The sequence below is a fragment of the Filicampus tigris genome, chromosome 2 (genome assembly GCF_054856515.1).
Source record: "Filicampus tigris isolate MCC_2025a chromosome 2, RoL_Ftig_1.0, whole genome shotgun sequence".
Taxonomy (NCBI): domain Eukaryota; kingdom Metazoa; phylum Chordata; class Actinopteri; order Syngnathiformes; family Syngnathidae; genus Filicampus; species Filicampus tigris.
Window position 1 is genome coordinate 3,252,192 of NC_141218.1, and position 16,842 is coordinate 3,269,033.

General features: G+C 44.9%; 1 protein-coding gene across 12 annotated transcripts; it reads right to left on the reverse strand.

Moving 5' to 3' along the window:
• Window positions 1–515: 515 nt before the first annotated feature.
• Window positions 516–16,705, reverse strand: gc2 (guanylyl cyclase 2). Of its 12 annotated transcripts, none has more exons than XM_086013882.1 (35): window positions 16,163–16,290; window positions 15,875–15,947; window positions 15,769–15,809; window positions 15,573–15,691; window positions 15,321–15,451; window positions 15,086–15,239; window positions 14,875–15,018; window positions 14,713–14,798; window positions 13,075–13,300; window positions 11,688–11,866; window positions 11,505–11,599; window positions 10,865–11,009; window positions 9,537–9,918; window positions 9,298–9,426; window positions 8,670–8,849; window positions 8,472–8,589; window positions 8,235–8,380; window positions 8,079–8,150; window positions 7,634–7,765; window positions 7,461–7,564; window positions 6,393–6,511; window positions 6,236–6,320; window positions 6,065–6,161; window positions 5,696–5,818; window positions 5,392–5,472; window positions 5,144–5,320; window positions 4,223–4,601; window positions 3,992–4,140; window positions 3,109–3,272; window positions 2,827–3,019; window positions 2,583–2,757; window positions 1,808–1,906; window positions 1,644–1,738; window positions 1,495–1,580; window positions 516–1,042 (listed from the first exon to the last, which is right to left on the reverse strand). In XM_086013882.1, exons 1-35 carry the CDS (start codon window positions 16,185–16,187, stop codon window positions 919–921), a joined length of 4,827 nt encoding a protein of 1,608 aa, XP_085870008.1. In that variant the 5' UTR covers window positions 16,188–16,290; the 3' UTR covers window positions 516–918. The 12 variants fall into 12 exon arrangements, 10 of the variants coding, with proteins under 10 accessions (XP_085870008.1, XP_085869962.1, XP_085870001.1 ...); XM_086013836.1 differs by adding an exon at window positions 1,326–1,426 and having other exon boundaries at window positions 8,079–8,380; window positions 16,163–16,288; XM_086013875.1 differs by having other exon boundaries at window positions 4,223–4,372; window positions 4,445–4,601; window positions 8,079–8,380; window positions 16,163–16,287.
• Window positions 16,706–16,842: the final 137 nt, after the last annotated feature.

Genomic DNA, 16,842 nt, shown 5'->3' on the forward strand with positions numbered 1-16,842 from the left:
CACCTATTTAGACCAAAATTTGGGGATCACGGTTTGTGTTTTGTTCGGAACCCCTGGCTTCCTTCCGGATTAAAAAAAAGAGGTTCATTGATGATAATTAATGAATCATGATCAGGTGTGTAGTGTATCTTATGAACTGGCCAATGATATTGACATAGGCTCTGCAGAAGTTGGAAGCTCAAGTTTTTGATTTATTATATTGGATTGACATGAAAAGTATCCTTAATGAAACCACATTCCCAAGCATAATCTGCATCAAATCTGCAAAGGGCATCGGCCATCCCTCCATATACTTCGATACTCTTCACTGTAAAATAATCTGTACCATGCCCGCCCCCTAAACCAAGCGTCATCAGTGCAAATCCCCCTGTAGATCCCCAGCTCACTATCACCCCCCCACTCCAAATTTAGATCCTGCATAGGCAAACGTACAAGAGCGTCACCTGCAGGAACCACACACAGACATACATAAAAGGGAAAGAAAGCTGCAATTAAAAGAAACCATTTACTCTTGGTTGCTAGAAGATGCGACTTATTTATTTTTATACATTCTTTTCCGACTTGACTTGTATTTACCTACATCTAGGCCCCTGCAAAGAGATGCCGGATAACTTTTACCACTACAGTGGAGTTTAAAGAGAAGTGCCGTCCTTTTCCCCTTGTCTGCATTTTTGTTTGCCAGAGAAAAGAAGAAGGAGCATGAAGAAGAAGCGGGACGATAAGCTGCATTCATCAGTCGCTGACTGTGTGTGCAGATCCCCGCTTTGCTGAGTCGCTCTTCTTCTATTCATAGCAGCGGACGAGAGTGTCTCCACAAGTCAGCTGGCGCTAATCCCAACTTTCAAACGAGCGCTGCCGTAGAATTGAATCCAATTGAATCCTGAGTTTCCAGCATTCCCACAGCCTGGCGACTCACGCTCAGTGATGCGACATCATGACGCTGTCGTCCTCGCATAGTTGTGCGACGACGCGGACGTGCGAGAGCTTCCTCACGGCCTTGTACAACACCCGCTTCAGGTCCTTTGGCTCTTTGATGGCCATGCTGAAGAAGAGGAGGAATGAAAATGAAATGTAGTTGAATTAGCAAAGACAGCACCGTGAACATTTGTACAGGCATTTTGTGTTCCATTCAAATGTTATTCAAGCGGGGGAAGAAAAAAAACAAACTAAACATTTTTAACCTTGTAAAGGAGAAGAACTGAGTTTTGCCAGCAATTGACAATTGCAAAATTGTGATCCCCATGAAATGGTTTGCCCAAACTAACTTTGCCGCCATTCCCGCGCAAGCCAGTAATGTTATACATTTTGCGAATGCATAACATTACCTCAGTTTTTCTTCTTTGCAAGTTGTTCCTGTCGCCGCTTCTCGGCTTGCCGCTTCTTGTGCTGGGCAATCTCGGCCATCTGCAGCCCGTGGGCCATTTGCCTGACGGGATAAAGTCAACAGCGTGAACGTGGCGCACGCCCGCATGCACACAAACGGACCCTACTTACCCTGATTTGAGCTCCGGAGGTACAGGAAGAGGTTTGGTGAAGCCGTCCCTCCCAACAAGCCAGTATGTCTCTTCTGTTCCTTTCCCCTAAAGTGGAAGAAGAAATCGGAAAATGACACCCGGAGAGCTCAAGCGGTGGGAGCATCAAACCTTCACTTCAGTCCTTCCCCTCAGTTCCAGCTTGTAGCCCAGGTTGAGCTCACGCAGGACTTTGACTGTGTTCTGGTGCACGTGGATCCTGTAGGCTGAAACAGGCCAAATAAAGACCAAAGCTGATGCACCGCATGGATAAAAAGTGCGGCCGTGACGCTTACGCAGGCCGCTGGACTCCATGCGAGAGGCGGTGTTCACCGTGTCTCCGAATAAACAATAGCGCGGCATCGTGAGGCCGACAACTCCCGCTACGCATGGACCTAGAGCACACGCAAATACACACTGGGTTGTCGTGGCAACATTAAGATGAACAACACAAAGATGTTTACAAGGAAGACAGTTTTAGGACCCCCAACAAAATGCCATACGAATTATATATATAACATTTAAATACTATTTTCAGCAGAAAAATCTGAATGTTACGGCAAATTCCTAATTTTCTAAGAGGTAACGTCAACATAAAAAGTTCTAATCTTAAGCATGAATATATTTTGTCAAGGTAAAAAGTGGTACTTTGAAGAGAATAAAGCCACAACTTCAAATTCAAAATTGAACAAGGGAAGACAAGGAAGATGTATTCTCATAATTTGATGCCTTTGGATTTTAAACTCAAAATTGATAAAATCATGAAATATTCAATGAAATCTAGTTTTAGTTTAAAATAGATCCTCAAAAAATACGCAACCATATTCACTGGACTTTCCCAAGAGGATTTCAACTGGCCTGAAATAGCAGCGCTTTTGCGCAAAAAAAAAAACCCCTGCAATAATACACATTCTGTTCTGAAAAGATTTATGATATGTCATAATCAGATCAGAGCTTTTAATTGGCCAAAATATCACTTTTACTGGTGCACTGATATACATATAGTAGGTAGGCTTTGTAAGCACATTTTATTCTTGATTATGAATTGATTTCTTGTGTGTTTTCATCCACCTGTGTGCAGTCCGATGCGGATCCTGACGGGAACGTCGGGCATGTGTCTCATCTTGAATGTTCCCACTGCGCTCAGGATGTCGAGGGACATGTTGGCAATCTCCGCCACGTGCCGGCTGCCGTTGGGAACGGGAACGCCCGACGCCACCATGTAGGCGTCGCCAATCGTCTCCACCTGCGCAGGTTGAGAAAGACGCGAGGCGATGATGAGGGCGTCACCCGCCAGACAGTTGACAGGCGGCACCTTGTAGACGTCGTGGTTGCCGATGATGGCATCGAAGAGCGTGTAGAGGCTGTTGAGCAGGTCGACGACCTCGATGGGTTCGCTGTTGGCCGAGATGGTGGTGAAGCCCACGATGTCGCTGAAGTAGAGAGACACGCTGTCGAAATACTCGGGCACCACCGTCCCACCCATCTTCAAGGCCTCTGCCACGGATCTGTGCAGCGAGCGCAGATGGGACGGTTAGCAAAGTCACGCCGGAGTCAAGGCGCTTCGTCGACGCGATCAGGACGCGCGCCGTCTCACGTGGGCAGCATCTGCGTCAGGAGCTTCTCCGTCTTCTGCTTCTCCATCTCCAGCTCCTCGGTTCGCTCTCGGATCAGCTCCTCCAGGTTGGAGGAGTACTGCTCCAGCATCCGCAGCATGGAGTCGATGATGTTGGTCTTCTTGCCCTTGTTGATGTCCTTGAACTGATGAGGATGACATCACGTGAGCCGGTGGCGGGCTGTGCTTTTGCTCAGGTTGGCATTTAATGCAACTTAATCAATCGGATGTGGATATGATGGACATGGATGGATAAACTGTTCATTAAGCTGTTCAAAATTCCTCTCTCTGCTCGTCAGTACGACATTAATAGTAGTCATTCTATGCAGAGGACGAAGAATATATGAGTGAGTATGTATTTATAGTTATATTGCCCGTCTATGTGTTGCTGCATGATTTGTGTTCAATCAACAGCTTTGCAACATTGATGCTATTTAGCATTAGCATTGCGCTAGCAGACTGAAAGGCTACGTTATGTGGTTGTTTTAATACACAAGATGTCATTCCCTTAATGTTTAGTTTGACAGTAAATTTCAACTAAGAGTGGCAACAAACAGCTTTTTTTGGGCGGTGGATAAACTGCTCACTAACGACGATTCTGAATGTCCCAGGCAGATTAGATTGACCCGGCAACACTGAGGCTAAAATATGATTGGACAACAACTCTAACATACACATAGACAAACGTACGGGAAGCAGCACAGCTAAAAGAAATACTACAAAATAAAGAACACACTGCCGGGAAGAAATGACGCCAATTTCATGGAACCAAAATTATAATATTGGTTGTCAAGGCTTAGCTTCCAGTGAAAAGCACGCCATGTATGATGGTAGCAGCGTGTAGTTGAAGATTCGAAGAGCCGACCTTGTCAAATATCTCCTCGAACGTGGGTCTCTTTTCCGCCTGTTCGTTCCAGCACTGTTTCATCAGTTGGATGCACTCTAAGGGAGCGCAGTCCAAACTAACCAACGGGCGACACAGAGGAGGCGGCTTGCGCAGTTTCTCAATCACATCTGAAATAAAGCCACAATGCAAATAAGTGCCTGCGCATCATCAGCCCGTATCGCCCGAGCGCTTTTGTTTTTTTTGTTTCACCCGTGGCCGACAGATCCAGCATGCAAAAGGGAGGCCCTCGGATGACCACCTCCTGCGTGATGATGGCGAAGCTGTACACGTCGCCGGCCGGCGTCCCGCGGACGCCTGGCTGAGGGCCTCTGAGGAGCTCCGGAGCCGTCCACAGCAACTCTGCCAAATAGAGCCGATTTGCTTTGAACAAGCGGATCGGGTTGCCGGGACGACCGAGTTGCCTTCTCTCACCATCTGCAGGAGGCTCCACGTACGGGAACCTCTGAGCCTCCAGAACCTCATTGTAGCCGTAGTCTGTGATCTTCAACACAAAGCGTCCGTCCACCACACAATTACGAGACTTCAGATGGGAGTGAGACACGCCGCAGTGGTGGAGGTACTTCATACCCTGGAAGAGTGAAGTTGTCGGATTCAGGTTGTCACGTAAACAGAGGTCAGAACTGACATTTACAGCAAGCCCAAACCAATCTTTGCAATAATATGGTCTATGCACCTTCACCAGTCTAAACATGGCATTCTGATTCATATTGCGTTTGAGAGTTAATCCGCCCGTTTTTAGCCATCTCTGGGGGCGGCCATTTTGTCACTTCTGTCGACTTAAAGTGACATCACAATTGCTCAGGTAACGACCAACAACAGCTTACCTGTTTTCTGAAGCGGAGACATGATTGGTCGTTATCTGAGCCCTGAGCATTTGTGATGTCATTTTCACTTGACAGCAAGTGACAAAATGTCTGCCTCCTGAGATGGCTAAAAACGGGTGGGTTTTCCTGCTGAACTCATATTCCACAAACGCAATACTGATCAGAATGATGTGTTTAGACTAGTGGGACTGCATTGAACACATTCTTGTAAAGAAATTTCTGGGGTTGACTTCCACTTTAAAGAAAGACGATAGTCAGACAGACTGCAACTTTGTGCCTGATTAACCTTGATCAAATCCAGGAGCAGGGAGGACTTGAACATCCAGTCCAGCTTGACATCGTCATTCAGGAGCAGATCTTCCAGGCTTCCTCTGGAGCAGAACTCGGTGACGATGGCGAACACGCCGCAGTCGAGGAAGAAGCCCAGGAAAGGGTTGACGTTCTCGTGTCGCATGTCCTTCATCTGCGGGCGCATATCCACGGCTCTTACTCTGTGGCGTGAAAGCCGCGCCATCTGATGATCCTGTGTCCTACCAGCTCAAACAAGTCACTAGTTTTGGGGTTGATGCTGCTGAACGAGCCACAGGGAAGTTTCTTGAGCCATGCCCAGTCACCCTAGTGGACAGAATGTTCACCAATTACAGTGCAAGGCTTGGCAGTCGGACGCTTTGATTGCCTGCCTCACATACAGTTGGACATGATAAAAGGATGACACCACTTCATGTAAGACAACTGCAGGGTCACTACTTGTAACTGTGTACAACCAAAATAATCAATTTGTAAAAATAAAAATGACAGGAGGACGGGATGCCAGGTGATGCCGCTGAATCACGCTCACCTCGAAAATGACAACATTGGAGTTTTCGTACGTGGCGGGTGATCGGGTGGAGGCGGGAGACGTGACGCTGCATTCCGACACACTCTTGTTGCCACTGGTCCGGCTGTCGTCCAGGCTTAGCTTCTGGAAAAAGATTTCCTTTTCATTTTTTTTTCTAATTATAGAATATATTTCTATTTCATGATACCATTTGTTTTATTGAGCACTGACACTGTGGATGGAATTGTATTTTCATACATATAGAGGAAACACAGCTCAGAACAACCATCCGGCTCAGTAAATGTTGGGAAGCTCTTACAGTATATGCAGAAATAAATAAAATAAAAAGAAAATAGAAAATAAAAAGAAATAAAAGAAAGACAAGAAGACCTTGTTACTAAGCGAAGGGTTGAAAAAGGTAACATCAGCCAGAGTCAGCAGGATCTTGTTCGGACCCCTGACCAGCCGGATCTGGTTGATACGTCGCCTAGGCAACGAGAGCCACAAAACTCGGAGTGTTTATTTTCTTGTTTGTAAAGGCCAACCCTGTGCCAGACTTACCGGACAAAGTAAATCAGCAACGTGGCCAGCACACAGGCAGCAGTGGCTCCGACCGCAAAGCCAACGGTGGAAAAAAGATCCACACCTGCAGCGAAAAGACACGAGCGTGGTTGGCAGGAATTAGACGGCCATTACGCCAAAGCCTCAAGTGCCTCACCTCCTGAGCAGATGACACCTGGAGTGAACCAACACTGGGCGTCCCGTTTGGGTCCCGAGCCGAGAGGAAAGTGGATGTCTTGACCCAGGAAGTACACCGAGTCGGCCTCCATGATGAGCCTGTTGCCAAGGGAAAACACACACACTTGTCTTATTGTCAGTGGTCATAAAGTAGAAATTTGTTAGTGTATTATTGCACTGGTATCTTCACTTCACGTTTCTGCCGTCTTGCTACTTTCCTCCCGATAGTTGAATAGTTTCTTGTACTTTGTACTCCTTACTTATTCCAAATGAAGTACAAGTACAGTGGTGCCTTGAGGTAAGAGCGACCCGACAAACGTTCAACTTATTTTGGACAGTGAATATTTAAAACCACAGCTTTGCCTTACTAGAGATCGATTGGATTAATGCTAACATATTGTCACTGTCCTGTGAAAAACACTTATCTCCAATTTTGGAAACTTTTAATTTTCACTTTAATCCGATGTCTGTCTGGTGGAAACATGATTCCTGTAAAACTAAAAAAATGAAAAAAAAAAAAAGTGGGTACGTGTTTTTCACATGACAGCGACGATATGATGGAAAATGCTGTTGACATGCTAACATTAGCGTTAACATGTGGTTTTACAACCATTTAAGCGACGGCTACGTGAACACAAATGGTACAGCATCTTAATGAGTCACTTAGAGTAGTAGAACTACTTTCCTTCCTTTGTTTGTCTGCCTTATTGCACTATACTGCCCCCGGTGGCCAATGTGGTCCAGCAGGAGCAGTACAATAAATATAATTGCAGTATTAAGTCATGACGCACAAACGTTTTAATTTTTTACATTGTATTCAATTATTACTCAATGTTTTTATAAAGCACAACAACAGAGTGCTATTTTTACTGATTAAAAAACAGAAAAAAAATGTAGCTTTTGGGAGGAGCGGGGGTAGAGTTTCCAATCATTTAAAATTTTCAAACGGGTATGTCAAAGCAGCACCGTACAGAGTGCGTGAGCACGTTCACGCCACTGATTTCATTTGTGTCCAAACGTAATAGTTGCAGTTGTATGCGTCAACTACCTGTGTGTTGGTGTCAGCTCACATGAGAGTCCATCTGTGTCCAGTACAACGTAGTCCAACAGGACGCTTCCAGAAGCATCCGATTTGACGGGATGGCTGAAGCCCTGGAGGATGAATCAGTCGCCGGCTTTTGATACGTGAAACGTAAGAACATTAGCATTCGGGGAGCGTACCTCAAAGTTGTGGTTGCGCACTTGTTGCGCTACATTCCCACCAGACAGCCACTGGTTGGAACGTCGAAGGCGCTGCGTGGCGTGAGCAACGAGGACCACCGAGTTGTAGATGGTGCCGAAGAGAGGAGACACCTGCAGGACCAGAAATGACAAAAACAGTGCAGCCTAGCTTTGGGATTTTATTGCATCATATCTTCTGTTTCAACAGTACGTATATTGTTGTGCTTGTCAGCAATGTTCAGTCACTGTCCTAAAAAGAAAACATTTAAGCTGTTGATGTTTTCGTTTTAAATGGTGTTAAATCGGTCCCCGTTTACGCAAATTAGAAGCATTTTCTGGCATTCTGTTCTCTTGATGGATGAACGGGAGCCAACCAGTGAAGGCAATTGTGGCCCGTGATGAAAATAAGTGTGACGCTCCCGCTTTAGCGCCGACGTGTCATCACCTCTTGGGGGTCGATGGTGCTCGCCACCTCGCCTTTCTCCATGGCCTCCGCGTAGGCTTCAGTAAACGACACCTGGGGCGAGTCGACTGTGACCGTGAGCATGGCGTCGTAGGCCCGCAGCAGTTTGCGGTTGCTCCTCAGGGCCGGATGGCTCACATTACGATACGGCAGGCTGTAGAGGAGCGTGTCGTAGGGCACCAACACCAGCGAGCCGTCGATCATCCGCATGTCGTAGGCCGTCTCCAAGAGGCGCTTCTGAAGTTCGCCGCCAATCAGCACTGAGTGCATGCAGAGGATCAGAACTAAGGGACGGCACACAAGGTTTGGATTAGAGGTGAAGTACTCTTGAGCACCGCCCGCCTCCCCCCCAAAAAAGAAAAAAAGGAGATCCACCTCGTATTTCTCTCATTTTGCGAACTTTAGCCAGAGTCCTCCTGATGCCGTGGGGGGTGTTCTCCATCACGCTGACCAGTCTGACAGGCAGTGTGTGGGCCCGAAGGGACTCGGCGACCTAAAACGTCGACGCAAAGAGTGAACACGACGCGCGTGGCCGGAAATGTACCTGATTTGATTCACCGCTCATACTCGGACCTTGCTCGCCGTCTCCACCCAGACGTCATCCGAGGCGGAGATGATTGCGACGTGAGCCCACCTGAAGTATCTCATGATCCGTAATAGCACCCAGGTGGGCCTGGGCATGGAGCGGGCAAAGGTCGGGTGGCTCCAGACGCGGTCCAAATCGTAGCCGACGCAGCCCCATGCAAACAAAGCCTGAAGGGGGAGTTGAATACAGTGGTGCCTTGAAAAAACACCCAATTGGAAAAATAGCACTCTATAATATAACTTACTTTATAAAAACCTCCAATTATGACATAATCGAATAGACTTCAAGAGTCTGGACATTGCGCTGCTGCCCACCCTGGTCACGTTGAGGCACTATCATAAGAGATGGATACACTGTACAGATATCTCAGCTCCTCAGAGAGGAAAAATAATATATGACTGAGAATTATTATATGGAATTTCTAAATGTGTCGCTGCACTTTTCAAATATTAGTTGTTAAAAAGGCTATACACATTTCCTATTATGTATTTTGATAGCGGACTAAAGACTAAGCTATGAGTTTGTTTTCAACGCAGAACGTGTCAGGTCCCTCTTATCCCAAAGGAGTACCGTCAACCATAACAAATCCAAAATCCCTCCCAAAAGACAACTCACTTTGTTCCAGCCTTTGCTCAGCATTGAAGCAGCATCACAGTAACCCGGGTTGGCTGGACCCACGTAAGCCGAGGCTTTGGTGTGGAAAGCCGCAAACTTCCGCAGAGCTCTTGAGGTCTCACACGGCTCCTGTAGAATGACAGCCAAATATGAAGACGTCAGTCAAAAATACAGTGCTCACCAAAAGTTAGAGCCGCGACTTTTCGCTCGTAGTCTAACAAGGCAAGCGGGTTGCTTACGTGCAGCACTGAGAAGTCAAAAGTGGCAGCGTAGGACAGTGAGGGGTCCTTGTTGATGCGGTTCACAGCCAACTGTGCCGCCACGTCGGGCAGGGCCTTGGCGAAGACGGGGTCACACTCCCAGGGGCCCACCACCCCGACCCGAAACAAGGCCCCCGAGCCCGGGCAGGGCAGTGCGCACAGGCAGGCCAGGACCACCAGGGGTAACCTTGAGAAGGGATGCCCAGGAGGGGCAGAGAAGCGGTCCGGGTCAGAGGTGCTGTCACGTGACGGCTGCCATGTTGTTTGAGAGGCCAGATTCGGTCCTTGCATGGCCAAGTTGAGAAGGAGGAGCTCACAACAAGATGGAGAGTGACGTTTGGAAGCTAAACATTGTGCTTCCCTGGAACGAACGACATGGGGTGGAGACAATTTAACTGAAAAGAAACGACTAAGGTTCACTTGGTTGGAGACTAAAATGTTTCGACAAAATACCCAGTTTGAAAAGATGAAAAAGTGGAGAACATAATAAAGACTTTATTTTTTCAGAGGACCACATACTGAAATATCCAAGGATGCACTTCTCTCGGGCCTTATACAGTTCGATACTACAAGGTGAATAGGCCTAATAATTTGGGGGAATTAGAAGCAGGATAAACAGAGCACTTTGATAATATTACCATTTTGAATGAGTTGATTTTTTTTGGAGTGTATAAAATTTAATTTTGGTTTGCTGTTCAGCAGTTTTGTGCCGACCTTGAATAGATTTTTTCATGCAACAGTTTGTGTTTATTTTGTTGTTTGCCTCAAAGCCTTTGTTGTTGGGCATAGCGTCTCGTTTATACCTGCAGTGAGAAATGGATGATCAAAAATGAAATGTATTAAGAGTACATATTTTGTCCATACTTAAAATAGCGTGTTTGTCACACATGTGGTAGGAAGTGTTCTATGTGGCCCCTCAGTAGCCAAGCAATTACATATTGCTTTTAAATAGGCTACATTAAAGTTTTCTATTAATCATTCTATGCCAATGATGTATTTATATGTCATTTCACAATGGGTCTGAACAAGTCTGGTACTGAATGAGTTAAAGGTGATTAGGAAAACAGTTTAGGTGGAAAAACAAAAACATTGCGTCCCCCTGCTATAAAATGTAGAAATGTCCACACTTGCACACTCAGCTCAAGATGGATTAACTGCAGTGACACTCTCATAAGTGCGGCGAATATAATCCTATATACTGGAAATCTTTTATTTCAAATTGGAAAGAATTTAGCATGCTGGAATATTAGGCAGACATTTGAATCTGTTTCTTCATAATAACCATCTTTTAAAAGCGCGTTACCTACCGCGCAGAGTAGATGAAGATGTCTTTTTCCCGTCTGGAACAATTCCCCCGGCGCAACATGTTCCTTTGACGTCTTCTTGGGACATTTTGGTGTGCTAGCAGCTGTCCTCTAGCGTTCCCCAAACATTTCGGAATTAGCAGAGTGCCTGCAGGGGGAAAAAAAGTATCTGCATGGTGGTCAAGTTCTCTGGTGGTGTGTCGACCTACCCGACAGATTAGAAGCAATCCAATCATGACGCCTGCAGCATTAAGACGCATTGAACAACCGTGAGCGCAATTTAGACGACACCGCTGCCCAATTAAAGGCAAACGATTGATCCTGATTAAATCAACAAATCCATTGAGAACAGAATGTGTGACTGTTCACATCACGCAGGAATCCTTGTTTGCTCATCCCACCACAAGGTGGTGGTGACGCTCATGTGTTTGGAACCACAGCTGTCTCCACCCTCTCAGTATCCATAGCAACCACTTTGGTAATGCCAGGCAAAGAGTGAAAAATACTGAAGGGGGTGTGTATGAGAACTTGCAAGTTTATTTCGATTGCATATTTTCAGAAAATCCAGTGAAGTCATTGTTCTTGCTCTTGTAGAGTCTGTCCTCCACTTTTAAGTACTTGTCATATTTCTCGTTTCCCTCACTGGGGTAGATCCTCTTGAAGCCTCCGAGGTGCTCGTCTTCGTAGCTCTCCATCTCCTCCACCATGGTTGCCCGTCGCTGCTGCTCGTTCTCCAGCCTGTTGGGGGAGGGGGACGGGACGGGACAAATATTTTCACATGACGTCTGGATGGGGGGGGGCTAGCGGGTATGGAACAGGATGGTACCTCTCTTCGATGCGCACGTTTTGTTTCATGCGCTCCTCCACCTTGCGCTTCTCCTCCTTGATCATCCTGCATCGGTCAAAGGGAGCCAAGTTGATCAGCACCAGCGTGTCGTAAAGTAAGGCGTCCTTCACGTCGCAGTCCAGCGGCAGCAGGGTGGAAAAATCTGGGGAGTGATTCACCTGGGAATGGAAAAAAAGAAATCATTCAAGGAAAGAAGCATTGGTTGTTTTTCCAAATAAAAGGAGTGATGAAGCTTTAGCGACAAGTTGTGAAGTACAGTGGCGCCTTGAATTACAGGAGCACAAGGGGGCATCGCCCTCAAAAACTAAATCCATATCAATCGGGCCTGAGTTAGAAGCCTTTAAGTAACGGGAATGTGAACACAAACAGTGGAGCAACAAATAAAATAACACCACTCACAGCCATATATTCTTTACAGCCATATATTCTTTATCCTCTCCAAAAACAGCCATGTCCTTGGCACACTTGTTTTGGCTTTGTTATATTGCGGCCCCTTTTTGGAGCCGTACGGAAAAAATGCTGAAGGAAATGAATTCATGCCGAAAACGAGATCTAATTTCTATGATGCTTGGGGACTTAATCAACTGAAGTGACGTTGAAAGATGATTAGGGAAATGGCTTCAGGTTTTCATTTAACAAATGTGAAAAGTTACAGGAGGCTATTGGAGGGGGGAAACAATGAATTGCAACAATATATTAGAAAAATGGAAGGTTCTAAATGTTCATATACGGGTTAAGACTAATATGGCCACTATGGACTTTGATTCTTGAGAAATATTGACTTCTAAACTACAATTTTTTTTGATGCGCTGACATTTGATTGATTTGTGTATAGCTGCTGTGTTTTAGTTTTGATTGCATAGATGTCATTTCAGGCTTTTGCTTGTGTTAATGTTTGTTAAAAAAACAACAACATTATAGCAGCTTCCTGACGACTGAGAACTTAGCACCTCCATGCGTGTATGTTTGGATGGATGGATTAGACTGCCCCCAAGCGGCCAAGGCACATAGACCAGAACGAGCAGCACAATGTCCATTGAATTGAACCAAAAATAATGTGGCAAAAACTGTTTTGCCTGAGTTTAATTATAGCACTACTGTATGTTTTATGCAGTAGAACATTATAAAGTCTTAATTTTTTTGTTATTAGAAAAACATGACAATAAATGTGTTTTTTGGGTTGGAGGCTGGAATTGATTCATGGCCTTTCCATCCATTTCAAGAGTGAAATATGATTTGAGTTACGGACGCGGTCATGGAACAAATTAAACTCGTATCTCAAAGCACTACTGTATAACAACCGCTACAACCCGCAGAATTCCACGAGAACTAAGTTGACCCGTTCTAGAAAAGTCAATGTGCGAACCTCAAGCACCCATGGCCTGTAGTGCTCGTCCAGCAGCACATCAAAGCCGAGGATCTGGAAGCAGGCGCTCCCGACCACGTGTTTGGAGAAGAGAGTGACGTAACCGTGTTGGATGCGGGAGTGGGCCAAGACCAGCGTCTTCACAATGCCGTCCTCGATGTTACTCCAGATCTTCTCTGTGTTCCTATAGGTGGACCGCAGCTGCTTCTTCAGCGTCGACAGCTTCCTAAAAGACCGATAGCGTCAAACATGCTTAAACTATTTGCAAAAAAAGGGAGGATTATATTTTATAGAGAGAAATATCAGGAAGAACCTAAAATGCACTCGAACTTTTCCTCCATGACTCACTCAGCCACCATCGCCCGCAAACATACGCCGAGTTTGAGTTTTAAATACAACTTGGAATGTCTCCAAACGTTAAATGCCTCATAGGGCAATAGTAGGGAGTTCTGTTTTTTCTTATAAAAGAAGGAAGTCAACCCACAATTTCCTTTGCAAGAATATGTTCTATGCACCTCCACTAGTCTAAACACGGCATTCTGATTAATATTGCATTTCTGGACTATGAGTTAAGCTGTAAAATCTACCCATTTTTAGCCATATCAGGGGGCGGCCATTTTGTCATTTCTGTCGACTGAAAATGACACCACAGTTGCTCAGGGCTCAGGTAACGACCAATCACGGTTCACTTGTTTTCTGAACCCGAGTCATGGTTGGTTGTTACCTTGAGCAACTGTGATGTCATTTTCAGTTGACAGCAAGTGACAAAATGGCCACCCCCTGAGATGGATCAAAATCTGTGCATTTTGCTGCTTAACTCATATTCCACAAACACAATATCAATGAAAATGATATTGTTTAGACTAGTGAAGGCGCATAGAACATATTCTTGTAAATACAATTTTGGGGTTGACTTCAGCTTAAAGAAAAAAAAAAACCGAAAAAAAACCCATGCTTTTGCTGACATATCTCATGGCACTGTATTATTGGGCTTATCAATTCAGTTTGTTTAGTAATCAAATTGTTGCCACAACTGTAAATGTTCTTTGACCATAAAAACGGTGTACTAACATAATTACATCGAATTTAAAGCACTCACTAAAGAATTTGTGCGTCTCGATTTAATGCTTCATTTCGATGGTGCAGTGCTGCTCCTTCTGGTGTCCCTACCTTTGCGGTCGTACTGAATGATATGGTCATGCGCTCACAAATGAAGAACAGACTTCTTCTTCTACTACTACTCAGTAAGATGTAATATTTACTGCTCCACCAAAACTGATGTTTTGAGGCCGATATTTAGCAGAATAAAATGTATTTAGGTAAATATATAATAACCTTTTAGTCACTTTACACAAATTACATGTTTTGAATTACAGGCAAAACATTTGATTTTACAATGTTTCTTTTGTGTTTCTTTAACTTTTCAAGAGAGAAAATGGGAGGGGGCAAACTGCCAATTTTGGGATGATTTTTTAGGTCGGATTAGAACGTTGTCTTTGTCTTATGTTATAATGTGTTAATATGTAAAAAAAACAAACAAACAAAAAACAAAAACAAAATCACTAATATCAGCTAATTCATCAGTCAGGCCCCACTTGTAATTTCCGTATTACTCCAAATGGTTGACATTTAATGTACCGTTTGCTACCCGTCTTCTCATCATTGATGAAGGTCTCGCTGTCCTTGTTGATGGTAAAGTTGGTGAGATGCATGTACTTGTTATTCTGACAAGCAGACACCCATATTAGAGTTTGCCTTGCTCGATGTCATCAAATGATGCCGATAAGCGTGTGAGCTCACCACATTTTCATCTGTCGGCTCCTCATACTTGATGGTGCAGAACCGAGCCAGGCCCTCGTTGTACATGTAGATCCTCCAGGGGTAACACGAGGTCACCAGCACGTAGATGCGCATGTCAAACTTGAAGCCGTCGATGAGCAGAGGCTGGCGGGGAGCAAAGGGGGGAGGGAATTCAAGCGTCTTGCGGCTGGAGTTTCTGTGTGAGACTCACCTTGTCGATGTATTCCTGACAGATCATATCATGTTCCGGCTGAACCTTCTCCCACGACGTAAAGATGGAGATGCCTTTGCCTTGGCTGCCTGCGTTCGGTTTGCAGATGTAACATTTGTCTTTGTCCCTGGCGTACGATTTGAAGAGGCTGTACCTGCAAAAGACAACGGGGTTTGCGTGAGTGTCCGGCAGGGAAACCCGGGTCAACATGACACAGGGCAACGAGCAAACACACTCTATGGGAAAGGTCCAAGTTCTGGGGAAAATGTTGTAGTCTTTGGGGAAAAACTTGAGCATGTGCTTCCAGTTAGTTGCTAATGAATTTTTGTGGCAAATTTCTGTCATAGAGGGCAAATGGTTGATTTTCTGCAACAAATGAAACACAGATAATGGCATTAAAAGAAAGGACTACTATAACTGGAGCTCAGTGACCCAAGAATATTACACCATGGGGTAATACGGCATTTTATAACGGCAGTGAGAGTACCTGGTACGGTTTCATTTCCTTAAATTTTTCCTCACAAGGACGGGTATCGCTCCAGAACAGGGTCCAGTCTTCACCTGCCTTGGCCTCTTTAATGCCTAACTTCTCAGCGGCGCGGCGCACTGACACAAAGAATGTGCAACAGTTTTGAATTCTTATCATGTATTTGGGGTGCTTGTTTTTTCCTTTTGTGACCTACCACTGTCATATTTGCAGTTGGTGAGATTGATGCCCTGACAACTACAAGAGAAGTCCATTAGAAGGTGTACAGTTATACATTACAGACGCAATCATATTGCATTTACCTGCAAAGCGGAATATCGTCGTCGTCATCATCTGTGAAAGGGCAGCTGTCCCAAAAAAACATCCTAAACAAAACTACAAATGTTTACATACAAAACAAATACGCTTGAGTGAAGCACAATAAATCAAGACAGCTTAAATTCACATTACTGCTATTGGGCACTTTTTATACGAAGAAACAGACAGAAAGTGAGCGAGAGGAGTCGAATAGTAAGCAATGATTTATTGTCAGCTGGTTGTTTGTCTCGAGTGTCGAGTGCCAATTTCGCCTTCTACTTGGTTTGTCTCACCTGGTGAAGGCAGATGCAGCAACATTTGCGTGTGGTGAAGATTTTAACCCCACTACGCTTTATTTTTGACAAATCGGGGGGAACCCCAAAGCAAACCGAAGTGTTCTGGCAACATTACCGCTTCACGTGGCGTCACATCACTCACCTTTGTCATGCTCGCAATGCACACGCGGGCCTCTGTTTAGAAGAGTTGGGCTCCGTTTAAATGAATGCCACGTGCTGCTCGTTGTTCGTTCATTTCCTGGCTGACATTTTCAACCCAGTTTCGTCAGCTCATCACGCCGACCATCTCCATTAGTCTTAATTATCATTAATGAACCTGCTGTTCAAAACAAACGGGGGGACATGAACATTTTGGACACGCGTTTTGAGAACCAGAAATATTAAATCAATATCCAAATTGTTGTTGACAACAACAGCTTTTTTTTAAAAACAGGACTCATTTAAACAACTTGTGGATTAACGGTTAATAGAGCTTTCGTTTGTACTCCACTGGAAATTGAAAATTTGGAAGCCATCTTGAAAAGCAAGTTGTTATTTTACTTCCGGTTGAAAAAAAAAATCTGGTTGTCATTTCCGGCTAATGTTACTAATGTTACTAGCCTAATTAGCTGAGAAATTCGAATTCATTGCTAATTATCGTCACACGGGGAATAAAAACAATACATTTGTGGTTCTTC